Source organism: Paroedura picta, chromosome 6 (assembly GCF_049243985.1).
Source record: "Paroedura picta isolate Pp20150507F chromosome 6, Ppicta_v3.0, whole genome shotgun sequence".
Lineage (NCBI taxonomy): Eukaryota > Metazoa > Chordata > Lepidosauria > Squamata > Gekkonidae > Paroedura > Paroedura picta.
Window position 1 is genome coordinate 21,091,321 of NC_135374.1, and position 26,992 is coordinate 21,118,312.

Genomic DNA, 26,992 nt, shown 5'->3' on the forward strand with positions numbered 1-26,992 from the left:
GCTCTTAAATATTATGGCAATTGTAAGGTGATTGGTAAAGGACATTATTTATTGTAGCTGAGCAAGTGTCCAAGAATTCCTCATAAAACCATGCAGGGTTTCATGGTGCTTCCTAGACACGAAAACCTCAGATACGCCTTCTTTGGGGAGAATGTCCTTGCAGATTTGTGTTGTAAGATAGATAATTATCAAGAGAAGGAGAAATAGCTTTTATCTTTTAATTATGACAATTAGGGCAGCCTTGACTTTTCAGTCTTAGATTATTGCTTAATGAAATATCTGGGAGCATCATTTTGCTGTGTAAAGAATGTTCTGAATGATTGCCCTAGTCTATCACCAATCAAAGCCCAGTACTGTTCTATACTGAAGTAGCTGCATGATCCAAAGCTATCTGGACCACTAGAGAAAGGGCAATTAAGTAAATCCCATAGGAATTGTTCCATAACTAAATTATTTTATAATCCTAGAGTGTCATAGAATCATAGAATAACAGAGTTGGAAGGGATATCCTGGGTCATCTATTCCAACCACCTGCACTATGCAGGACACTCACAACCCTATCACTCATCCACTGTAACCTGCCATCCCCTTGAACCTTCACAGAATCTGCCTCTCCATCAGATGGCTATCCAGCTTCTGTTTAAAAATCTCCAAAGATAGGGAACCACCACCTCCCGAGAAAGCCTGTTCCACTGAGAAACCACTCTGTCAGGATGTCTATTGTCAATTAATTGTATTGGCATTGACTGGACCCTGTGAAAATCAAAGTTAAAAGTTCTTAACCACTTGGCCACCTGACACTTGCGATCACAGTAATTTTTAGGAAAAAATTCCTGGTGATCATCCTTATTCAGCAGTGGAATTGAATCCCCATAGATGCTATATATATCTTGTAAGTGCAGCACTAGCTACCTCAGAGTAGCTTGATCTCAACCAGGGCCAGAGCTTTCTCCATTCTGGCTCTCACCTGGTGGAATAAGCTCTCAGAGGAGATCAGGGCCCTGACAGAACCGAAACAGTTCTGCAGGGCCTGCATTTGGTTGAGGTCGACCCAAACCATCACTTCCATTTGGCCCCCAAGCCCCCCCTCCCAGTAAAACTGCTGCTATTCTGCCTAACCCACTGGGTCTCTGTTGTTATCATGTTAAGGTTATTGTTCTTATCATGTTATTGCTGTTATCACCTGTTGTTACCACATTATCTGTATCTTTTTCCTGTTTCCTGTAAACTGCCCTGAGCCTTTGGGGAGGGCAGTATATAAATATAAGAATAAATAATTTCAAATTAAGTCCCCCTCCCTTTCTAAATATGCAGTAATGTGAAGTCGGTTATATACACTTAGAATAAGATAATGACAGAAGAGCTTGAATAAGAGGATTAGTGTTTTTTTTTTAATCCAATGCTACCTCCTCAAGGTCAAAGGATTTCTGCTTTTACATACCAGTTCTCATGTCTCCCTGTTCCTCCAGGTAAGACATCCTTAGAGCCCTACTAAGAGTTCATACTGGCATTAAAATACACAACTTGGCAAACACTAAATAGCCATAAGTCCATTAAGAAACAAGGAACAGGAAGTGAAAGAGATGGAAAGAATAACTGTCGATAGGACCCCATCTCTCAAATTTGCAATCTATTATATTAATTGAAATTAGTCTGATGCAAGAATAAAGGGCAGCCTTGATTTCCTTATCACAAGGGGAAGGAAAACACAAGATTTGACTCTTAAAACTGGCTTCCTTGCTTGGACGATGTCAGTAGTCAGTCAGTCAGTATAATTCCTTGGAACAGTGAAAAACTGACTAGATTTTTGTCCCCTTCTAAAAAGAAATCTATATATTGATATATGGATACAATATCAAAGCAATAAAGTCCTACCTCATAGAAGGCCTTCTTTCACCTGCTTCAGCCCTGGGAAGGGAGTCTCCCAGAAGATATGACACTGTTCTCTTTTTGAAGGGATGGAGCAGCTGCAGAACATTCTTTCCATGCTCTCTCAAGTAGGGGAGGAGGATTGGTGATGGTAATCCCCCATGAATGTGGTACTTATCACCCACTATCTTATGCTGCACCCTTGGGGGATTACATGAAAACCCACTAGAAACCAGTTTGTCTCTTAGGAGACTTATCTGTTATTTAACAACTTTCAAATTGATCTAACTAGTGTCAATAGAAGTCATTATTTATGGTTTGATTCCATTAGCTGTATTTTCAAGTAATTCCTCAATGAACAAATAATGACTTAATTGCTCTTAAACATCTTTGGCCCTTGTATGCTGCACTTAAATTCTGAAAGAGTTTAAGACCTATTGCATGGGTTATGATAGCTGGAACACTCTTAATATACCTCACGTCCTTATTAATAGTTTCAACTGAAATAAGTTCTACAGTTTGAAATCTTTACAAAATTCTAGATTAGCCAGGTACCGTTTTCAATAGCTTTAGCAATTCCTAGCCACACTTTTATCTCTGGGATTCATAAAATTGTGATTAATTAACTCTTGCTGTATCGGAACAAATGTTGAGTCGAGTAGAAACTTTAAGATCAACATAGTTTATTTAATAAATGAGATTTGTATCTGAACAAGTATTGTATTTGAAGAAGTGTGCCTGCACACAAAAGCTCATACCTTAAATAAACGTTGCAGGTCTTAAAGTTTCTACTGGACTCAACATTTGTTCTGCTGCTTCAGACCAACATGACTACCCACTTGAACCTATTGCTGCATTGATGAGATAAAGAAAAGGCTACCTGGGTGGAATCAAAGCTGAATAAATGTAATGCAATTAATTAGCACAAAAAGAACAATTGTGAATATTCACCTTTGATTTTTAATGTGTTGTTTAACAGGTTTGTAGACACTGGGTTTAAAGGAGACATATTTTATGCCAATGTTGACTTCACTGCTTGGACACCCTTTGTAGAAGGGTCTTTGCTGTAGTAGCAGAATTGAGACTTGCCTTTCTAACAACACCTTTGAGCACATACAGCTCCTGTTCAGGGACACAAGTGAAACTTAGATGGATGATTGGATGCTATTGAGATGCAAAGAAGAGTCCAAAAGCTTTCACATGGACAAGCCACTGAATAAGATTTGGACAACTTAGAATCATAGAGTTGGAAGGGACCTCCTGGGTCATCTAATTCAACCCTATCACTCATCCCCTGTAACCTTGCCACCCCCTTGAATCTTCACAGAATCAGCCTCTCCATCAGGTGGTGGCAGTGGCAAGGAAGTCTCCACTGCATTGGAATCCAAGTGTACAGCTATGTGGGGGGAATGGGTGCAAGGGGCAGCGTCCTCTGACATGCTGACATCACACAGAGAAGACATAAGCATGTCAGAGGGCGCTGTACCCAGTGCCTGCTCCCAGCGACCCCTGCTTTAAGCAGGGAGTCGTTACCAATGTGGCTTGCCTTTTATATAGTATTGTTTTAAATGTGAATGTCCATTTTGCTGCGTGAACAGTTCTAGACACTGTCTTCATGTATTTGAATATCTTCTAAAATAGTATTGTATGAGAGAGGAACTTCAGGTTTGAAATCTGAAACTTTCAGCTATAGTCCAGAGCAAGGATATCCCCTTGAAACATAATATAGAAAGATTAAATCATGAAGGGAAATCCAGAAGTCTTCCCCATGTATATTGCATAAATGGAATGTAACAAGAGGCCATGAAAGCCACCACCTACACATCTCAGTTTTGTAGGCTAAGGGTGATCAATGTCAGCTTCCAGGGGCAGAGGTCACTGGGTCATTCCCTAGTGTGTAGCCTACAAACATGACCTTTGGCAGCTGTCACAAAGAACAAGGCTTCCAGACACAACAAGGCAGTGATTAACCAGAAAAGGTTCCAACAAGATCATCTGGTGCTTCACTGTGGTTGCCCATGAGAATCTCTTGGCTTATAGGAGCAGAAGTAGAAAATTGATCGAAACATGCACACACACACACACACACTGTACCAAAATTCAGTTTGGTGGTTACCAGTGAACAGAAGAACATCTGTTCATAAGATGAAATGTCTATGCGTCCCCCATACACAAAAGTCACTCTGGTGTATGATCACTTTCCTTATGCTGTCATGATGTATCACTAGTAGCCAATGCTTGCTTCCTGCTTGGAGGGGGTGAATTGTGTGTGATCCTGGGAGTTCTGTGAATACTGCTAGTGCTCAATTTTCTTTAGAAATCATGTGCAGGGGCCAGCTTGGTGCAGTGCTTAGGAACAGTGGCCTCTAATCGGGAGAACCAGTATTGATCCCCCACTCCTCCACATGCAGCCAGCTGAGTGACCCTGGGCCAGTCACCCAGAGTGTTCTGCTGTGGGGAGAGAAAGCAAAATTGCGGAGCCAGGAGAGGAGTGGATCTAACCTTTCTTTTGTTGTTTTCTTGATCAGACCCAGGAAGATGTTATTTGCCCACTGGAACAACAGCAGGACAAAAAGTGACATCCCAGAAGAAAATGTCACATGGGAAAAGCTTAGAACTCGATCTCCTCATGGTCTGTGGATCCCACCCCACACAGGTAATTTTAAAATATTGTGTTCACCGAACTCCCGGCATCACACACAACTGAGCCCTCAGCCAACACAAAGAGCTTCTGTAAGACTGCAGAGACACCATCTCTGCACCTGAGAGTCCCTTCACCTCTGAAAGAATTTGGCTTAGAAACAATGTGCTATTTTGGCATGTTGCCTCTGAGGCCACTTCTCTCCCTTCCTTTATTTTTTTGGGAATTAAACTACCCATTGACAGGAAGGATTAGGCTCAGGCTTTCTCTGAGCCCATCCTGTACTACTTCTAATGATTGATTTGTTACTGGGGGAAAGAAGGAAAAGCAAAGGAAGAAAAAGACTCTTCCCTTCGTCCAATCACCTGCAAGTTCTCACTTGTATGCGGTATGCCTGACTTGTGTTCATTTTCCCGGGTATGCACTGCAAGAGGAAACAGCAGCAAAATGCTTTGTAAATGTGTTTGCTTTTACATTGTTGCTAATTATGAGGTGTTGTCATCAGCCTAAGCACCTCAAGATTTATCGCAACCTTTGAAAAATCGTGCTTTAATCTTTACTTCTTGTTGTAAACATGACCTCATCCGTGTTATTTCAGACAATAGTCCCACATCTAAATGAGGCCATACGTCCAAGTAAATATGCTTAGGATGGCTGCCAAAGATCCTACAGCAGCTGTCACATTAATGCCAGCCAAATTTAAGTTTAAAGTTCCTTGGAAGTTTGGGCAATTCTGACTATAGGAACAACTGCATAGCTTATTGCCAGTAGGAATGGCCAATGTATGAATTATTTTTATTTGTAATTTGCACATTTAATCTGCTAGCTATTTGTTCCTGATTTCATGGTCATGGATGTTTATATATACTTCATAATAATTATGTTGCTTGTGGATGACACAGCTGATATAACTTTGTATTGTTGTCAGTATAAACCCCCCTTGATGGTGAAAAACTCCCTCTTCCCCCCGGCTCAACAGAATGTCTGAGGGCAAAACCTCAGGGGAGAACATGGAGGGGGGGCAGAGTGAGGCATCTCCAGTGAGAAAGAAAATTTGCAAAAATCAGCCCTCCCCTCAGTCAGAAGCAGAATTCCACTGTCGAGGCGGCTGTAATGTTGGCAGAACACCTCTGGTTCCAATTCCAATATTTTGGACCCCACCCCTCCGGTATCATATTTAACCCACTCGCTGCAAACCTTCTGACATCAGCGAAAGCTTTCTTTAAATTTCAAAAGGTCTTTAAATTTCAAAAGAGCCAGTTTGGTGTAGTGGTTAGGAGTGCGGACTTTTAATCTGGCAAACCAAGTTCGATTCCGCACTCCCCCACATGCAGCCAGCTGGGCGACCTTGGGCTCGCCACGGCACTGATAAAACTGTTCTGACCGGGCAGCGATATCAGCGCTCTCTCAGCCTCACCTCCCTCACTGGGTGTCTGTTGTGGGGAGAGGAAAGGGAAGGCGCTTTGAGACTCCTTTGGGTAGTGAAAAGTGGCATATAAGAACCAACTCCTTTTCTTCTTAGAAGTTCTTGTCCTGGTTTTTAATCTTGCATTAAACAATGCTGACTGTTTTAAATGCTTTTTTGCATTTTTATCATCATGATAGTATTTTATTACACTGTGAAGAACACTTTTCTTAAACTGGAAAGGTGGCAGAGAAATAGGCAAAATAAAATAAAGCCCCGTATATGTGAATCTGGATTTTAACAAAACATTTCTTAAAATCTGTATAAGATCTCACATGTGCATATGAACCAGTTACCTAATCCATTTGTTTGATTTTTGTCTCTGATTCCCAAGGCCTAAATAAAATGTGCTCATAAGAAAAAACAATCCACTCTCTTCAACTAGAATAGTGGCAGAACTGTGCTTTGCTAACACCAAAAGTCTTCACACATGAAGCCAAGTTATCCTGCAGCTTACATCCAGATCAATGCTAGGGAGGTCTGATTAAAATTCTACTCAGATCTGTTCACTAGGGCAGTGGTCCCCAACCCCCGTTCCAGGGACCGGTACTGGTCCATGGATCAGTCAGTACCGGGCCACGGCTCCTCCTCCCCAGCTGCTGCCTCGGGTGCTGCCCTGCCACTCGGCTGCCAGCTCACCTTTGGTGCTCTCCAGTGGTTGCCATGGCTGGGGCTCCCCTTCAGCATGGCACTGCACAGCTGTTGCTGGCAGCGCCCCCAGCGGGTGGTGGGAAGTCAGGGGCGCCGGCGGGAAAGCAAGCGGAGCAGAGGCTCAGGCAGCAGTGACGTCCCTCAGCAAAAGACTACCCCCCCCCCCCGGGCCTCAGTAAAATTGTCAAGCGTTGACCGGTCCCCAGTGATAAAAAGGTTGGGGACCACTGCACTAGGGCTTTACTCCCAGGAAGTATTCTGAGGATTGCACTGATCATGTATTCTTTTTGTTGCCCTCCTAAAACAGACACCAACAATCCTGCACAACAAAGTCTAGGAAGCCAAGCACATTTATTTGAAAGTAAAGTCTGTTAACATGCCTGCAATATGCTTACTTTCATATAATATTTAAGATCATTACAATTATAGATAGGGGTCTGCCCTGCCCAAAGATAGATACATACAGATGAATTTACTCCCCGGGAACAACCGGTCAGCTCTTCATGCTTGAAAATAGAGACCTGGGTTCAGTTAAGGTTACAAAACGTTACAAATTAAGGTTACAAAAGGTATAATATGATCAGTGCTCTCATCAGTTCTAGATGAGTAGCTGTGGTAGCCCGTTTCAGACAAAAGAACAATAGATTCTGGCACAAGTTTTTGAGAGCTGGACCCACACCCTGTCAGATACATAAATGTACCAAATTCAAGATGACAAAAATACCAAAAAGAAACCCAAGGGTAGGAAAACCTAAGTCACTACAGTTAGGGATATAGAGGGGCTGCCCGTTCTGTGTTCTGAAATACAGAATGTTTCTTAAAATGAAAACCATATTTCATTCCAGGGGTTCAAAGCTGCCATATAATCAGATATGCCACTTATGCATTTCTAGTGAAATCTGTGCTTCTGCCTCCAAGAGGCCTAAGGAAGTTGGCTTTAAAACAATGCCTAGAAACAAGCTTCTGATGAGGACGTATTAATTGTAATTAACTGGCTACGGCACTGCAGATCAAACGGCCTTTCGGCACTGCAATTATGTGTTGCGTGTTGCATCATCCCTACTTTCTTATTCTGCTTGTGGAAAGGGTGCATCCACTGGTATCCCAAGCCTGATGGTGGCTGATCTCGGGGCTTAATGATGATGCAAATCTTCAGATTTTATTTCCCTTTTTAGCTTTGCTAAGCGCACCAGGCAATTGTCTCTCCAGCGCCTTCTGGCATTCAAGGGCTCTGAATCAGGTGGAGTCTGTTCACACATTGCCTAAAACAACAGGAAAAAATTGTAACTTGGAGAGCTAATATTAAAGGCATCCTAATAGCAGGTATCATTGAATCCCCTATATCCCTCTGCTTTAAATTGATCCCCAACCTGTGGGCCGCGGACCACATGTGGTCCTTCGACTAATTGGAGGTGGGCCCCGAAGGACGCCATCTCCCCCCCCCCGGCCTTTTACTTCATCTCCTCCAGCCCTTTACAACACACTTCATTGTTGTGGCGTGTCTGTATCTTATTTTGAAGGGATGTTTAAACATTACCATAGCAATCAGAGAGCGCTAGGGCAGTGGTTGAGAGTAGAGGAGTAAACTACCCCCCCACTGGGCCTCAGTAAAAGGTGTTGAGTGGTCCCTGGTGAGTGGTCCCCGGTCATAAAAAGGTTGGGGACCACTGCTTTAAATGGTTATTGTATGGGTGGCCAAACTGTGGCTCTCCAGATGTCCATGGGCTACAATGTTGAGGTGAACAATAAAAAAAATGTAAAACTTGTTTATTTTAGTGCACAGTTAAAAACAGAATAAAAACATCCTAAAAACTATACCGAACTAACAACACATAGGACCAAACACGTTTCGACCCTTCTGGGTCTTCCTCAGTGGTAAAAATTATAATAATACACTATATAGCACTCTCTATAATGTGTAGCTGAATGGTTGAGTGGGGACTGTAACTTATGGCTCCAACCAATTGGTCTTTTTGGAGACCAATTTGTTATGTCCCTAAAGTCACCACTCTTCGCTATCTTTAAGTTCTGTACTCAGAGTGTATTCTCATGTGCGTCAGAAAAAGCTATGAAAAAGCCTGGCATGGCTAAGGGCAGGACCCTGGTCAGTGGACCTTGCTGAGGGAGTTTTCCCTCTGTTCTGCTGAGTTATTAAGGTCCTATTGTACTTCCTGGCTCTGTTGACCTCATGCCTACACCCATGTGGAAGCAGGTGGGCTGGGGTACACTGGCCAGTAACTAGATCTGTTGCCTCATATAGTACCATGGTCCTAACAGCTGCTATAACTGAGAAAGCAGTAGCCATTTTGATCCAGAAATTTGTCATTGTTCTCACATTCATAGGAGTATGGGTATTTGCCTCGCCATCTTCCCCACTCCCGTAACACTGGGACCAAATACAATCAGTTGACAAGAATATATCCTTCCTTTGAGGTTTATTTTTATGATGTCTCTTCACAGACATCAAAAAGCAAATCCATCAGCTTTACAGTCTGCCCTATAGTGTATAAGCAAGGCATTCTGCTTTATTTCTGCAATGTATAGAGAGGAGAGCGGGTTTGGAATGTTAAGAGATCCTGGTGCCAGTAAGATAAGAACAAGGCTGTTCTCAGATTATACATGCAAGGAACAGAATAGTGACTGTGGAACAGTCCTACGGTGGAAAGAATGCAGTGTTTTGAAAAGGCTGACTAGAGAGGAACAGTTTATTTTGGGGGAGGGGAGTCACACCCGGTAAATGGTTTTGCAATATATATGATCAAACTAGCTCCACATCAAAACAATTAAATGTCAAATACAAGGAAATCCAAATACAGCCAAAATCAAGCATTTCAACCAATTTGGATAATAAATATTGCCCGGATCCAAACACAATACCTGCGTCTTTAAAAATGCATCCTTCTGTGTTTACTTCTTTCGTAGACAAGCCATATTGCCCTGCCTTTAATGTGCGTGCACCAAAATTCAATATAGCAATGGTTAGTCACACAATGTGGTTTCCACCCATTTTGGTAGAAGTACCCAAACACTGAGTCATAATGTGCCCAGCTCAGCCAATGTCTTCTTGTATGCCTGAGAGAACTCTGCTGTTCTCAATATATTAAGATTTACTTACTGATCATTACAACTTCCAGTGAAGGACAAAGTTTGATGTGAGAATTCTCATCCCAAGAACCACCCCCCTAAAAGCACCAACATGATGCCGAACGCAACTAACACATGGCTTCCATTTTCACACATACCACATTGATTGTTGCCTCTGTTTCTCCAGTAAAATCTGGTATGGGCCCAAAGCTTTTCAAGACACGTTTTATGCCTTCACGGTACCTCTCACAGTAATTGAGCATTCCTGAAACAGAACAGAAGACTGTTTTGTTAGTCTTTCTCAGGGACAAAACTTACAAAATTATTGGTCTATAAAACAGAAAAATATTACATTTATTTTATTTTAAAATGTTATGGATCCTTTCCATCCAATGAAGGTCCCTAAGGTGGCAAACATAAAAACATATGAATTACAATAATTTAATTTAAATGTATTAAATAATTCAGCCCCCCCCACACACACACAAATGAACAACACTAGAATCAGAGAGGAGGATCGGTAACCATTATTGGGGGTATATCAAACCAAAGAAACAAGTCTTCACCTACTGGCTCAAGACACTGATCGAGGGATACGGGTGAATCTTCCTGATAAGGAAGTTCTGAAGTTATGGTGCCATGACCAAGAAAGCCCTTTTTCGGGTTACCAACTTGAACTGGGAAGGGCAACTGAAGCTGGGCCTCTGAAGATGGCCAGAGTGAATAGGTAGGTCCATATGGGAGAAGGCAGTCCTTAAGGTGGGCTGGTCCCAGGTTGTATAGGCTTTAAAACTCAATACAAACACCCTAAATGGAGCCTGGAAACAATGTAAATGGAATGGGACTGGAGTGATATGGTCATTTCAGTCAACACTCTAGCCATAGCCTACCAACTGCAGTTTCCTGGCAGGATAATCACCCTGGCATTTATTTATTTATTTAAAATATATTTATATCCCACCCTATCTCCTCAGTCCAGGGCAGCTAACAAAGCAGCAAGACCTGAAAGAACAAGCTAAAAATAATGGAGTTAAAAACACAGCCAAGTCTCCCATAACAATTTTCCCTCTGTCAAATCATCTCTGGAATAAAGAAGGATTATATGCCTTCCTGAAGGCAGCAAGTGAAGGTCCTACCCTGGAAGGCCATTTTGAAAGAAGGCATCTACCATAGAAAAAGCTCATAACCTAATGGTTGCCACTACCAGGTACTACCAGGAAGTAGCTTTCTGAGGAATGTAACTGACATGGGTGGTGTAGATCTTGGGCATCACACTCTTGTCTCATACATACATGAACAGACCATATATGGGAATGTACTTACAACCCAGGTCTGGTACATCCTGAGTCCCAATCAAGTATAAGTATCCGACCCTGCCCTGTGCTTGAACCCTGCATGACCAAGAATTTACGAAAGTTCATTACAAAGACATGCAAAAGCACATCAAAAATAAGGAAGTGTACTGTCTAATACAATGCTTGCACAACCTTGTCCTTCTGTATTTGTGACAGATGATGTTTTTTTTTTTAATCCATTACTTTGCTACTAACCAAGAAAAGTGGAGGGAGTATGTGAGCAGAGTGGGCAAATTGTCCCTTAGTGAGAGCTATACAATCACCATGATCATTAAAACACAATCAAGTTGTTGCTCTTCCCTTTCCAACAGGGGTGGGCCTCGCCCCATCCCATCCACTGCTTGACAGCGGCTCTGTCTACGTGGTCTGAATTAATGTAGTGAGAGACATGAAGAAGTTAACTGTCTATAAATACTACTACAGAAAACGCAAGCAATTTTGTGGATGTCTTAAGGTTCATGTAATATCAGATAATTTAAAATTTGGCAACATTTTACATCATCTGGAGTGAGGAAGATCTTATTCATTGGTCCATGACAACAGTTTTAAAGGAGGCTACATCACTTGCTAAACATATGCTCATTAAAGGTAACCATTAAAAATAATATCTGGCAACCCAAGAATGACCATGATTGTTTGAGATTTCAGTACATTTAGTAATGAGGAATGCAATATTGTCAGTCTAATAGTACGAGGAAAGAAAAAGTTTTTCCCCACACCCGTAACAGTACATGGTTCAAATTCTGGTCTCAAGATTTATGGCTGAAAATAATTTTTCCTGCCCTGAGCCTAGCTTTTTGGCAGAATCAGTTTTTCTTAATGTTTTGCACAGCAGAGAATCGAGCACATTAAACAAACAACAAAAATCCAATAATACTATTATTTATTTACTTCATTTATACTCTGCTTTGTTCCTCAATGAGATCCAAAGTAGCTTATAAGAATGTCCACTTCTCCATTGTATCCTCACAGAAACCCTGTAAGGTAGGTTAGGAAGGAATTTTGTGTCTGGCCCAAGGTCACCCAGCAAGCTTTTATGGCAGAGTGGGGATTCAAAAGTGGATCTCCATGATCAAAGTCTGACACCCTAACCCAGCCTTTCTCAACTTTTTAACCTTTCAGAAACCCCTGAAACATTCCTCAGGCTTTGAGAAACCCCAGTAATGGTACAATCGTGCAGAATATGGTTGGGACACAATGCTGTGTGCATGCCCACTCAGGGCCACTCCCCTTCTCACCCCCTCCAGGCCCATCAGTGGCCATTTGGGTGGGGGGGGAAACAGATCGACATGACCATATATGGTCATATGACCAGATATATGTTTCCTCCTAGGAGTTGTGAGTCTAGACACCAGTCTCAGTTTCTTTTACCACTTATAGAAAGTAAGACTCAAATGAAGAGATCGAGAGATTATATCAATTCAGGATCTCCTCATGTGGTGAGCATGGAAGTGCTTCCAAAGAGGAACAAGAAGGAAATGTGCTTGCCAGTCTTATCACAGATTGGGAAAGTAATAATGAGTAGACAAATATTCAGGTCATGTATGAATAGGCACACAGAATCTGTTTAAATTTTAATTGCCTGCCTACAGAAGACCATAGACCAGCCTTTTTCAACCTTTTGACCATAGAGGAGCCCCTGAAATTTTTTTAATGTTTGGAGGAATTCTGGAACTGGGCTGGAATTAATGTTTTCTGGGCACACCTCCCTGCCACTCCCAAATGGGGGGGGGGGGGGAGAGAAAGGAGACAGTTTGAGACAGGAGTTGGCACCCAGGCTCCGCCTTTCCCAGGCCTAATAACTATGCAAGAACGCCACCCCCAGGTCAGTGGAAGCAGCCGGTTCCTTGCTCTCATGGCGATGCTGGGAATAGCTTGTGGCTAAGTCCATTAAAACAGGATATAGGGGAATGGCCAGGGAGCCCCTGGGGAGCTCTCACAGAATCCCAGATCTCCCTGGCTGGGAATCCCTGCCATAAACTATAAAAGGGTACTGTTGATTCATGAGCAGAAAGTGATTTATTCCCAATATAAAACAAAAAAAGGCCTAGAGATAGATTATAACAGCAATCCTAAACAGAGTTGCACCCTTCCAAATCCTATGAAGTCAGTAGTCATAGAAGGGTGCAGCTCTTTATAGGATTGCACTGTATGTCTGCTCTTCACATGGTACATTTCACTAGCCAGCACCATAACATGAATTTCCAATGGATCTGGTTGAATAAGAAGCCTTTTCATAGCAAATTTAAATACTTAAAAAGTTATACTGGCCTATTTTTGAGGAGGTGTGGGTGACAAAATAGGCTGTGAATGACTTACTGGTTTTAAAAATAGCTTTCCGGTCCTAATAGCTCTGCATTTTTACATTCCACTCCCTTTCCCATAAACAAAACAGAGCCAGAACGCCTTCTAGCTCCTCCAAAAGTACATAGAATGCCAATTACTGGTAAAAAAGCAACACCAGATAATACTCATTTCTTTACTTCAATAATAGGATGACTTCTTTGCCAGGACACCAACTATTTTTTTTTTAATCAGACAGCATAAGGCATTCAATAACCAATGCGGCAGGGCTAGGATTACAGAACTGGAAAACAATGTGAACAAGCCCGAAACTTGCCTAAGGCATGACTTATCATAATGCAGAAAGTGGGGTACAAAGGTAAATACAGTAAAAGCAAGGTGATAACGGCCATAGACTTTACCACATGGGACCAGAATTAGGAAAAACTGTACAGCAGTGGTTCTCAACAGCGCTAATGCCACGACCTCTACAACAGGAATGGTGGCTCTTGCACATGCCACCGCTGCTCACGCTTGCTGCGCTCGCTGTGGCGCTGGCCTCCTCCACACTGCCTCAGTAAAAGCTCCAAGGCGGCGCAGAGGAGGCCAGCGCCATGCCGCCACCGCGACCCCTGGGAAAGGGCCGAACGACCCCTTGAGAGGTCGTGACCCCCATCTTGAGAACCACTGCTCTATAGGAAAATGGGAACAATGCCACCTAACAATTAATTGAAGTACTATGATTCTTAAAAATGGGATCAGACAACGCTTTTGCTGATCCCCCTCCCGCAACATGAATAGGGCATGCCTTCAACCTTCCACATATTGTTCTGCCCCACCTCCAAACATCTGTTCAAGGAACTGAATCCAGGGTATACCTGCATGCTCAGTTCAGATGTTAATTTCTCACACATATACCTGGAGGTAGAGCAGGTACACCCTCGCCCCTAACTGTACGTGAGAGCAATCGGCGAAGGTTTCATCCAATCCAGTTCTATTTATTTAGTTAGTTACTTTTGGCCCTCCTTTCTCACTAAAATTAAAGGCAGTCTAGAGAGCAAAAACAATGAATTCGTACAGTATAAGATAGCCAAAAGAGCCTCTTGTGGCACAGAGTGGTAAGGCAGCAGACATGCAGTCTGAAAGTTCTGCCCATGAAGCTGGGAGGTTCAATCCCAGCAGCCAGCTCAAGGTCGACTCAGCCTTCCATCCTTCAGAGGTCGGTAAAATGAGTACCCAGCTTGCTGGGGGGTAAACGGTAATGACTGGGGAAGGCACTGGCAAACCACCCCGTATTGAGTCTGCCATGAAAACGCTGGAGGGCGTCACCCCAAGGGTCAGACATCCCAGTGCTTGCACAGGGGATACCTTTACCTTTACCTTTTAAGATATCCAAAGAACAATACAATAGGACTGGCATCAATCTACATGGCCAGATCAGCTGATCATCGTAAAGGACCACTTCCCAAATGAAATGAAGCTGAAAGAATGCATTTCCTACATCAGCATTAACCTTGCTTCTGCAGTAATAATGCTGGATCCAGAGCAACACCCGAGGTTTTTAACTGAGTCAGTGAGTGTCAGCCGGACCCCGTCAAAAGTGGGAAGTACAATGTCCTCCAAGATAGCCTTCCCAACCGGCATTACCTCCGTCATGTCAGGGTTCAATTTCAACTTATTCATCCATAGCCATTTAACCACAGCCATAAGGCAGCTGATCCAGGCCTCCATAGCATCGCCAGGAGATTTGGATAGAGGAATACAGAGTTGGGTGTCATACTGACAACAGGCTACTCCAGAACCAAAAGGATTTCTTCTCAAGACTTAATACAGAGGCTGAACAGAGACTCACAAAAGATCATACCATCCCACCAACTTTGTAAGTCTTTAAGATGCTACTGGACTCTCGTTCTTTTCTACTGCATTAGGACCAAGGATGAGCAACTGCAGTGAAGTAAATAAAAGTATACATAAATGGGTCTTGACCTCAGGGTAACAGCAATTTTAAACTGGGAAGAATCCTACCGGTATAAAATCTCCCAGAGTATGTTAGAATTACACTGGTAGAGCTATTTGGGTGTCCGGCTGCTCAAAGAAAACTACCTAACACAGTTGTTACCATGTTTTGCAGGTGATTTTTATGAGCCTAAAGCAACTCAGGCAGTCTGAAAACAAGAGTATAATCTTACTTTTCATTGAGGAATTCCAAAAGATTAGCTACACTCAGAGAGGAGATAGTCTGTACTAAGATAACACAGTGAGAGTTAAGTAGGAAAATGGTTTTGGAAGTACAATATTGCTTTTTTTTTAACTCAAAAGATCTGATAGCATTTCTTTATTAGTGGTGTTCCGCCAAATTTGAGAATGTCCAGCTCTGGGATAAGAGCTCACTAGACCTGAAATCAACATTCACTATTACCATATTATGTCAATTAGATATCCTTATACTACTTTCCTTGTTAAAAAATGTTGACGGCTTCCTCTCTGTCCATCAGCATTCAGTTCTCATGTTGCTCTCTCTTCTTTCTCATTGACTTGCTGTTGGCATTTGTTCCATAACTGCAAGAGTTGTGGCCCAATGCCAGGTATTCAGGTCTCTCCCTGTCTAAGAAGGGGTATAATGGCAGCGCAGAAGCTCTAAGCAACATACTTTGGTTAGCTCCCATGTGCAAAAGAACAGCAATAGATCCAGAGGCTCTTTATGGTGTCTGCATGCTTGTAAATCAGCAGTTCCCAACCTTTCTGTGGTCGGGAACCACCTTCGGGAGTGGGAGAGAGCTGACGGCCCGGGGACCGAGCCCACACGGCAGCTGCGCGCAAGTGCGCACGCGCATTTGCCGCACATGCACGTTTTTTGCCAGCAGGGGGCGCAAACGCACATGCGCAGATTTCCTCCATGTTATATTTCCTTTTTGATGTGCCTTCACCAGAAACAGAAGCTCCCTTGTGCTGTGTCACCGCAGGTTTGAGAAACAAAAATATGGCTGGTTCCAACAGCTCCAGTGAATATGCAATAACTTTATTTTCATAGCCAAGCTGTTTAGCTTTTTCTTGAAAGCTCCTCTTAAGGAGTATAAAGAGAACACAAGGCAGTAGTCAGCCAGGTTGAAGTTAGCGAGGAAGTGCTTTCAAGACTGTCAGACCACACCTGGAGTACTGCGTGCAGTTCTGGAGGCCTCACTTCAAGAAGGACGTAGATAAAATTGAAAGGGTACAGAGGAGAGCGACGAGGATGATCTGGGGCCAAGGGACCAAGCCTTATGAAGATAGGTTGAGGGACTTGGGAATGTTCAGCCTGGAGAAAAGGAGGTTGAGAGGGGACATGATAGCCCTCTTTAAGTATTTGAAAGGTTGTCACTTAGATGAGGGCAGGATGCTGTTTCCGTTGGCTGCAGAGGAAAGGACGCGCAGTAATGGGTTTAAACTACGATATAAGCTAGATATCAGGAAAAAAATGTTCACAGTCAGAGTAGTTCAGCAATGGAATAGGCTGCCTAAGGAGGTGGTGAGCTCCCCTCACTGGCAGTCTCCAAACAAAGGTTTTCTTGGATGCTTTAGGATGCTCTGGGCTGATCCTGTGTTGAGCAGGGGGTTGGACTAGATGGGCTCTGTGGCCCCTTCCAACTCTATGATTCTATGATTCTATCAATGAGAGCTGCCTCTTCTGCTAACTCTAGACACCCTTTTCTGTGATCAGGCAAATAAGAGCATTTTGAACCATGGCTGAATGATTCAGGCAGAGTGCCAAACCCCAGTTTGTCCCAACTGGTTTGCAATTCAACTTCAAACTACTGTATTAGATTATGGCTTGGTTCAGACATAATGTTAAACTGCAGCCTTATGTTTAGCTTGTGAAACCAGTTTCTAATCACACTCTTCAAAACAAACTCCCTGTTTAGACTGAGCAAGGAAATTCCTTCTCTCTCTAGAAGATCTATCCCCTTCCTCTGACCCAAATGGGAGTTTCCATCTAACTCCCCATTCATCCTTGCCAACTTTTCCCGTCTGTGTTAAACTGCTTTCAGTCAGGGCTGAATTCAAAATGCATTCTTCTCCTCAGCATTCAAATTTAATGTCTCTCTCGGCTCAGCTGATGCTAACCAACTGTTTGGAGCAGCCTGTCATTCAAGGCTCTCTGTTTTAACCCTGCACAGTCCTTAGCTGTTTGTAATTCTAAAAGCCCAATCCATCAACCAAGTAATGTGTAGAATAGAAATCTCCAGAAACATACAAATACTGAAGACACCATTGTAAAAAAGTACAGTAGGTAGGTCTCGTCCAACATTAATAGACAAAATGTACTGCAAAGCTGATGTTGCTTGAAAAGTTATGATATTTAGATTTGCCTTGGACATTCCAATATTTACATCCTACTGGTAATAACAGCATACCTTCTGCATTAAGATGCATAGTTTCCAGCGGTCCCATAAAAGCATATCGCATCCCCAAACCATCGGACATCACAAGGTCTAGATCCCCTGGAGAGATTATTCCATCCTGTATGAAAAAAATATTGAGGGGGACTGTGAAGAATAGCACAAATTCTGTTATCTTCGGTTGGCTGCTATACAGAAATTTCTGCTGATAGAATGGAGCAACTCCCCCCTCCCCCTTGGAGCACATTTTGAACTCCAATCAAGCCATCCTTGGAGATCCTCCTCTCCAAGGAGCAGCATTTTGGGCTGCAGGTAGAGGGGCAGGCAAGTAAGTCACAGAAATGTTTGGTAGGATCCATACTCTTCTTTGCTCTCTAAACCTCCTAAACCATCCATCAATGTCAGTGCTCTTAGAAGGATATAACTTTGCTTTGGACTGCAGCGGGAAAGAATTTTTTCTACATCCGTAATTGCATCTTTGTCAAATTGTATGCTTTTGATTATCAACTACAAGTCCAATATTATATTAGCAAAACAGGTCACTATCATGACCTGTAGATTTGTTGGACAAAGAAGATTACTGCTCTCTAGAACCTAAGAAAATATATTCTAAGCAGTACCACAGCAGTGTTTCTGTGTGGGAAAATGTTCAGTGTTCGTGCATCACTTCCACTTCTCATAGATCGAATTATGGCTTTTATGCTGGCAGATTACTTCAGATGATCTTATCAACTATAAAACTATTTCTCAAGTAGGTATGTGTGTTTCTGGGGTACATGCATCTCTCTCCAACTGCCAACTCCAGGGTATGACTGGAACAAGATGGCTAAATACAACCATGCAGCTGCCATCCAGTGCATGAAAGACTGGTTGCATCATGTAGGCAATTTCCATGGCTTCAACATGCCTACATGGCTCAAGTTCATTGTCAGGCAACTCCCAAGTCTCCCACGTGACAGCTCACCATGTGCTGTTCAAAGCTCAGTTACACCCACAGGGTACGCTTCCAAGCAAACCAGCACGCCTTAAAACAGGTTAGGACAAGCATATTGCCTTGTATGATTTATGGGATTCTCCACATTTCAGTAAATCTTTCATAACAATGTAAAGGCAAACCTGTAAATCATAACAAGTGTAAAGGCACCCAACTCCCCCCCCTCCCACCACACACTTATTCCATCGGGTCAGTTTCTGTAGTATAACAACAACAAAAAAGGAGCCACAGAAAGCAGACACATTTCTCACGGTATCCTGAACACGAAATGCAAGGTGCAATTACTAGATTGCGAATGGAAAAGAGCACTGCATGCCAGCCAAATGAGCACTTTCTTCCTTGAGCAGCTAACCTGACAACATAAGGGGAAGTTGCAGCCCTAGACTACCAGTCAGACCAGAAAGCAATCCTGCATTCAGATGACTGTGCAGAATTGTTCTTCTGTCAAAGATCTGTGGCTGTAGAGAGGATGAAGAGATTGCCCATTGGTGAGTTTACACTCAGGCAATACCAGTCCTTACCCAGGAAAAGAATTACACAATTATCAATTTGACAGCAGCCTAGTTAGGAAGCACCAAAGATAGACTTGTATGGATTAACTGAATGAGGGGTTTATTCAACTGTGGTGTTACCTGGTTGTAAGTTGACAAGAATAAAATAAAATAATGTACTAATGGACAAAAGAGGACAGAATGCCTCTTTCCTTATTCTGTGGTGAGTAGCTTTTACACCCTTTTAAAAAGTAGTATCTTTAAATGTTTTCATGGCTGAAGGACCAGGCTTTTATCATGCCAAAAATGTTCAGAAACCTCCAAATGGCCTTCTAACTAACTTTGTGCCAGCTATCTTCATGTTCAAATTTCACATTCCTCTAGGAAGCCAGCTCTGATATTTCACTGACACACAAAGGAGAAGTTTGCCCTTGTTGCCAAAAGGGTGCTCTTTATGGGCTAGCCTTTGTTCCAAGTGCTTTTATCCGTTCTCTCCAGGTTTACAACATACAAATAAAAACCCTGTGACTTAGGGAACAATCCTGCTCTCATCTGAGACAGTGAGACAGTAGAAGGGAAAACAGCTGCTTCCATAACAGAGTCTTCCAAACTTTTTTAAAGGACTAAACAAGAAAAGGGAGGAGGAAAAGGAAAACAGGGCAGCATGCAACAATGCGTGCTGAGTGTGGTAGCATAAGTAATGTGGGCAATAAGGTTCACAGATTTCCTTCACTGCAAGGCAGTTCGGGAGGGGGGGCACATGTGTCACAAATCTCATCACAGGACCTGAGCTGCAAGGGCAACTGCTTCACTTGGTTGCTTATTGCGACCCAATCTCAATTCAACACTTCTGAAAGCTGATATAAGATTGGGCTGCGCGATCAACTACAGATATTAGACCACCACTAATCCGTAAACCAAATACCAGTTTATATCATACTCAAAGCAATGTCCAGTCAGTTTGACCATAAAACCAACCAACTGCTAATACTTTTTATTGCCTAAAATAAAATGACAAATTCTTCCCTGAAATGTATTTCTCATATGTGATTTCACAACTGCTTTTTTAAAGCAACTTGGACCAAACCCCACTAAAGAAGGAGGACATGCAGTTGAGTTGCTACCAAGCTCACGGTGATAAACATCACCACAATTAACTTCCATTTCGCCAGAACAGAGAAACAGTGAAGCCATAATGATTCAGAGCCACAAGACAAAGGCCCGATTCCTTGTTAATAATGTGAACGTTGGAAGTAGAAAAGATGAAATCATAAAGTTGGCAGTAAAGTGCACCAACAACTTCCTCCCAAGTTAAGTGTACAAAGGTTAGCCGGCTCAGCTTCTCTTAAACCAAACACATCACTACCTTAGGGCTGCAGTCCCAGGAACACTGTCATGAGGGTAAGCCTCGCTGAATAAAAGGGACTTCATTCTGTGCCCTCCTGTTTAGGATTACTGTGCATAACTCTAGCTCAAGAGCGGTCAAACTGTGGCTCTCCACACGTCCATGGACTACAATTACCATGAGCCAGCACAGTTTTGCCACCCCTGCCTACCCATCCATTCCTGAAAATCCATGGTGTGTTACAACATATATAAACTAAAACTCTATGTAATATATCATCCAAATTAAAATGGAATAGCCACCTTAGAAACAGTCAGTAATCACTCACATATTTCCAGAAGGCTAAGCTGCTCATGTGAATTACTTTAAACTACAATAGGTTCCATATGCCCGCAACCTAAAAGCAGGCTGTTTGAGAGCCAGCTTGGTGTGGTGGTTAAGAGCGGTAAAACAGGTTTGCTATAACATTTTATAACCTTGCCACATGTATCACTTTGATAGGGGCAAAGCATGATAGCAGCTGATGAAGGCCTTCGCCATCATGCTTGCCATGTGAATGATCACATAATTTCCTCCCTACAAATCAAGGAAGATGAGAATGATGAGGAAAACCACATGCTTTGCAAAATTCTATTCATAGAAAAAGCCCCCGCCCCCCATACACATGCAATCCAAAGACTTGCATTTGTAGTTGCCAAGGTTCTGGACAGTCCCCTATGGAAGAACCCTGTTGGATCCTTTTCTGAGATATCCATCAAACAAAATGACGCAATAGTAGGTTTGGAAGGAAAATGTACAGCAGATGATATCTCCTTCTTGAAGGACAACAGGATTTATTGTAGGGGACAGGGATGAAAAGTTGCCCAGGGGACCACATTTTGGCAGGGAGACTTGGCAATGTCAGAATGCTCTCTTCTGTCAGATCTGCTGGACTAGCACCTCAGTCATGAGTTGCCATTCCTAGGTAGCAAAACAATGTCCAAAGATTTATCCATCACAATCTACAGATGGAGGATTTGCTGGGAAGGGACAACACAGAAAATTCCCCATTGACAACAAAGCCTTGGGTCTGAAGGCAATGATGTATCCCACATTTACCAGCCTCTGATGGAAGCAGGGGACCCCTGATTAGCATATCATCCATATATGGGAAGACTGGCAGTCTCTAGGTCTGCAACAGGGCTGCTAGGGGGATGAGCACTCTTGAGAAGACTTAGGGGGCAGGGTTGGCTGCACTCAGAGGTACCTGTTGTTGAAAATCATGCCCTGTGTAAGCTAAGCAAAGGGATCTCTGTGGGTCTGAAGGACTGGGATGTGTAAATACTCTTTTGCCAGGGTCACCAAGCCTGGGAAACCCCCTCTGTAGATTGCAGCCACTTATCAACCTGAAGATCTTCCTTTTGAATTTACTCTTTTTTATCTGTCTGTTCAGCCACTTCAGATCAAGAATTGCCTTTTCCTCTCCATTTTACATTACACAAGGTAAAGTGTGCTGCCAATTCACAACAAACTTTAAGGCCAGAGAAGGAAGAGATGGAAGCCCATTGTCTTTCTCTGCACAGCAGGACCTGTCTTCCTTGTTGGTTTCCCATCCAAGTAACTATCCTGCTTAGTTTCTAGATCTGACGAGATCAGGATACTCTAGACTGATGTTTTTCTTGGGGGCCATAAATAAGATGGAGTTGACCACAAATTACATCTAGTCCTCCGGCATCTGTTTTATTGCCCCAGTTTGAAAGAGTTGGCCTGTGGCTTGAAGATGATGATGCACGGCTGAGCAACAATGCCTGGGAACTTGCATTAATTTGGAGGCATGTGCTTGAGCTCCAGCAAATAACCCTTGGAGACAGTGTCTAAAATTCCCTGGCCAAGAATGGACTGTTGCCAGACACATGTGAAGCACAATAGGTGGCCTCCAGTATCCTAAGAGGCCACTCAAGGTTTGGCACTAAGCTAAGGTTTTCTTTCTCCTTGTCTGGATGGAGATGAGGGCTGCCTGGATCTTGCAGTCAGTTCAGATTGCTGTCATCTGTGCTGGGTTCTGAAGGTTCCAAAGCTAGTGCTGGGTCTGGAGTCCCGAAACGGCTGGAATCTTTTTGTCTTGCTGTAACTCAGCAATGCTTTATTTTTAATCCTTCACCATGTATTTATCTAGTAGGTAAAGGTTAAGGTAAAGGTATCCCCTGTGCAAGCACCAGGTCATGTCTGACCCTTGGGGTGATGCCCTCCAGCGTTTTCATGGCAGACTCAATACGGGGTGGTTTGCCAGTGCCTTCCCCAGTCATTACCGTTTACCCCCCAGCAAGCTGGGTACTCATTTTACCGACCTCGGAAGGATGGAAGGCCGAGTCAACCTTGAGCCGGCTGCTGGGATCGAACTCCCAGCCTCATGGGCAGACAGCTTCAGACAGCATGTCACTGCCTTACCACTCTGCACCACAAGAGGCTCTCGTTATCTACTATAACCTTTGAAACAAATGTTGTCTACCCTAGTATGGGAGATGGGTCAACTTCTTCACTATTCAGCAGCACACCATGACATTAGAAACCATTGGCCATGCTGACAACTGGATGGTCAAGAGAGCATCTGCCATGAATGCTGTTACCAAGACAATTTTTGGCGATGGAAGGTCAGGGCTAGTGCCAGAGAACAGAAGATTGAGATAAAAGTCCAAAAGCAGAGGATGAGTAGAAATTTGTCTCTAGACCCTTGTTTTAAATAATTCTCAACGGCTGAGACAAGAGATTCTCAGAAGCTAAACTTCTGTTTAAAGTATCGGTTTCATCATCATTTCCCTGAGCTCAAATGTTGTAATTCAGAGGTCAACAGGGAATGAAGAGAAGCAACATGAAAATCAGTATTTCACTTACTGACCTTTTCAACCTTGTTCCTCTGGTTAGAATGAAAATGTTATTGTTTTGGAGGGTTCCTCGTATTACCCGCTGCACAATTCAGCTTCCTTCTCTTCTTTCTAATACTTACTCCAACATCAGCCATTTCTTCTAGTATACTTGTACACCAATGGCATTTATCCAACTATTCAAGAAGTTTGTGGACTTACCTACTTTCCCCTCCTGATGCAGCCAACTGACGCCTCCCCCCCCCCCCCACCACCAAATTTTGTTCCTAGCAGGTTGGTGGGCCCTCAGGAACAACACAGGGGGCAAAAGTGTGCAGTGTGTATATGCAGTGAAAATGTCTAGCCTCTCTTCTACAAACTATTTTGTTGAAGGAAATGTGTGACTGGATACATGTCCAATTTTTAGTGCAGTCAATAGGCCCTTTGTAAAGTGGAACCCTAACGGGTTATACAAAGTTACACATGATTGGAAACTGCATATCTAAGGAGTGAAGAATCAAGCCATACATACACCAGCGAGCCTCCACGCTTCACTAATAATTGCATACTGGAGTCGGTTCAGAACAAAGCCGTCAATCTCTTTGGTTAGTCTGACTGGGGACTGTCCAATCTTCTTCATCAGAGCATATGTTTTTTCCAGTGTACAAGGGTCTGTTTCTGGGTGGGGAACCAATTCAACCAGAGGCACAAAATATGGCGGGTTTACCTGGACAGAGAAAAAGTAAAAAAAGAAAAAGCACAAACAAACTAAAGAAAACACAGTGTTACTGTCACATAATTCACTTTAAAACCACTGCTATAGAACTGAGGCTACACCTCCCTAAGTAGGTAATAATTCTACAAGGAGAGATTGTGACCTGCCTTTCTTAAACCCAGTTTGGGGTGTGTCTTGGCTGATATGTTGTTGCTATTCTCTCTCCCAGCTAATAAAACAAAAATGACTATATGCCTCCCTAACGCAAACTAACAGAGGGCCATTACAAGCATTCATTAATGTGGCACAAATCTCTCACATCACCACAAATCTCATGCTAGGCTGTATTTTTTTTAAAGTACTCCCAAAATGAGTATGTTTGGGTGTCATGTGAAACGCACAGTAGTCTTTCCATAAAGTTTCTTCCTGGACCTAATGGCTGATCTGAAATCACCAGCCAAGCAAAGTATGGACTCATTTAGAATCTGATAGAAGAGTCAGAAGTGTAAAGCATTAACACTTTTTTTAAAGCTCCCCACAGCCAAACATGAAATCTTAGGTATTGCAATTGAGAGGAAGAACAGTACTGCTTTCACAACAGGAGTTAATCAACTTTCATGAAGAGAGGTCAAAGCCTAAGTTTTCTGCAGGCTTTTCACTTCTCTGGGGATTTTCAAAGCACAGAGCATCAAGAGTTTATTTACCAATCCAGATCTTATTACTCCAGACTTATTTCACTGATGCAGCAACCCCTATTTACACAAAAAAGGAATTCCAGGATGTTTCCTCCCACATGCCCTTGCATGTCATCAAAGGCTACCCACCAAAGATAAGTAACTTGGCAATTGCTTACCATCATTTGTGTGGGGCAAAGCTTATGTAATGAGATGGGGTCAAAGAAACATAAACTGAGCATTCTGTGCACAGAATGGAATTTACCTGCCCCTTCAAACCCACTGAATCCATGCAATGGTGTCCTTGAGGTCGATGGGACCCCAAAGAACAGTGTTGGAGACATGTGGGGCTCGGCAGCAGGAAAGAGAAACCAGCAAAAATCCCACTTTACAGTGGGAAAGGAGCCCTGAACCCAACCAACAGTGAATACTGAAATGCACATAGAACAGACAATTATTAAAAGTTGAGTTCTGGTCTTGTCACACAACGTTTAGGCCCAGGTTTAAGCCTTTATGTTTCACAGCATTCAGATACCTGTAGAAGTAAGTCCTGGAATTAGAACTCAGGTGTTAACACAGGAAACTATCCACAAATTTTGGCGTACTTACAGGATGTGCCACTATACACTGTTTAACATGCTTCAGGCCACTGAACAGTTTTGTAGGCAAAAGGCAGGATGTTGAGCTACTTAGAATAACGTTGTTACCGACGACGAGATCTAACTGGCCAAAAATCTTCTTTTTCAGTTCTAAGTTCTCAGGTGTGCACTCCTGGAATAGAACACCAAATATTTACAACTGCATTATGCTGAGGTATATGGGGAATAAACACTGCATTGCTTTGTACATTTGTAATCCCACATGCTGCATTGCTCACACTATGCTGATCTGGGCAGTTTGCGGGTCACACTGTCATTCAGTTTTGTATTCCTAGTCCTACCGCATTGGTTATTGGCTTTGAGTTTTGTTGTTGTTGTACTGTTCATTTGCATTGTTTGATATCTAGCTCTTATACCATGTGGTCACCTTGTTGCTCTAGTTGTAATTAAGTTTTGGTTTATTATTTTATTTACTAATTTGTCTTTTATGTTGTCCCTCCCTGTAAGCAGGCTCAGGGCCGTTTACATAACAGCAGGAAAACACAATATTAAAAGTTCAATATACACAGTAAAACATAGCAAAATCCAATACAAAATCCCCCCCTCCCCATTTCCACCAGCAGCAACCTCCTGCCCACTAATATATGACCTCTTAAGAAGAAAAAAGGCAGGGGAGCGGGGAAAGAGAAAAGAAAAAGAAAGGACACATGGAGAGGCCCACTTATAGTATTTAGGCTTCAACACAGGCCTGGTGGAAGTGCCATTTTAAAGGCACTGAGGAACTGTGACAGTTCTGTTAGGACCTGGATCTCACTGGTAACTCATTTCACTACATCTCAAGTCCCATTATTCATTCAATGTCCTATCCAGGGGTAGTCAACCTGTGGTCCTCCAGATGTTCAAGGACTACAATTCCCATGAGCCCCTGCCAGAATCTGCCCTATCAGTGAAACTGTATATCACTCTGGGTTAAAAAAAAGAAGCACCTGCAGGAATAGAGTTCCTCCTGTTTTCTGGAGGTGAAGACATACCCAGTTTGACTCCCAGGCAGCACACTGAAAAGAACTATGCTCTATTATTTGAAGGTGACAACTCTCTAGCAAAAATGCCATGCAGTATGTGGAGCTGCAGGAAGGAGAGGGAATCAGGCAAAATTGCCCTCCCCACACATAAATCCATGAAGCAAGGTCCACTCCAAAACTTGCTCTGCTAGCACAAAAAACTAGGAATTTTAAACAACCCCCTCTTCTCATTCCCTCTTTGCTGCATGGCCAAAGCATCTCCTGACCCTCAGTCTATGTGGGCATGGACAGGGCTGTTGGGAGGAGAATGGGAAGATCTGCTTCTAGGAACTCCTTCTATACACTGAAGTTTACAATCTGACCCTGTATCAGCTCTTTATCTCCCCTCCAAGGTAATCATAGCAGCATATATGGTTTTCCACCACTACTACCAGCATCTTATCTTCATACAAAAAAGCTTCAAAATTCTGTACTGTCATTCGATAAAGGGTCCATTAGTCCATAGATGTGTTTACAGAATGAACGGGCATTTTATACACAATGATCACAAACGACGGGGAAAGGGACGCCACTCCTAGTTTAGAACTA

General features: G+C 42.9%; 3 protein-coding genes across 11 annotated transcripts in view; 1 reads left to right on the forward strand and 2 right to left on the reverse strand.

The window, feature by feature from the left end:
* LOC143839529 (gap junction beta-6 protein-like) overlaps positions 1-2,055 on the reverse strand; it is a 53,504-nt gene extending 51,449 nt beyond the window's left edge. Inside the window, exon 1 of the mRNA XM_077341668.1 lies at positions 1,876-2,055. Within this exon, the coding sequence (XP_077197783.1) occupies positions 1,876-1,880 (5 nt within the window). The 5' untranslated portion in view covers positions 1,881-2,055. The remainder of the gene's footprint in view (positions 1-1,875) is intronic.
* Positions 1-26,992, forward strand: part of LOC143839528 (uncharacterized) — an 86,624-nt gene that overhangs the window by 53,497 nt on the left and 6,135 nt on the right. For all 8 annotated transcript variants that reach the window (XR_013231749.1, XR_013231746.1, XR_013231745.1 and 5 more), the window contains one exon: positions 4,398-4,525. Coding sequence is in view for 1 of the 8 variants with exons in the window: in XM_077341666.1 (XP_077197781.1) it covers positions 4,398-4,525 (128 nt within the window). In the remaining 7 variants the exon portion in view is untranslated. The remainder of the gene's footprint in view (positions 1-4,397; positions 4,526-26,992) is intronic.
* The window catches only part of CRYL1 (crystallin lambda 1), a 42,940-nt gene continuing 22,906 nt past the window's right edge, over positions 6,959-26,992 (reverse strand). For both annotated transcript variants that reach the window (XM_077341664.1, XM_077341665.1), the window contains exons 4-8: positions 25,393-25,554; positions 23,927-24,121; positions 17,740-17,845; positions 9,869-9,975; positions 6,959-7,888 (exon numbers count right to left, since the gene is read on the reverse strand). In XM_077341664.1, the coding sequence (XP_077197779.1) occupies positions 7,760-7,888; positions 9,869-9,975; positions 17,740-17,845; positions 23,927-24,121; positions 25,393-25,554 (699 nt within the window). In that variant the 3' untranslated portion in view covers positions 6,959-7,759. The remainder of the gene's footprint in view (positions 7,889-9,868; positions 9,976-17,739; positions 17,846-23,926; positions 24,122-25,392; positions 25,555-26,992) is intronic.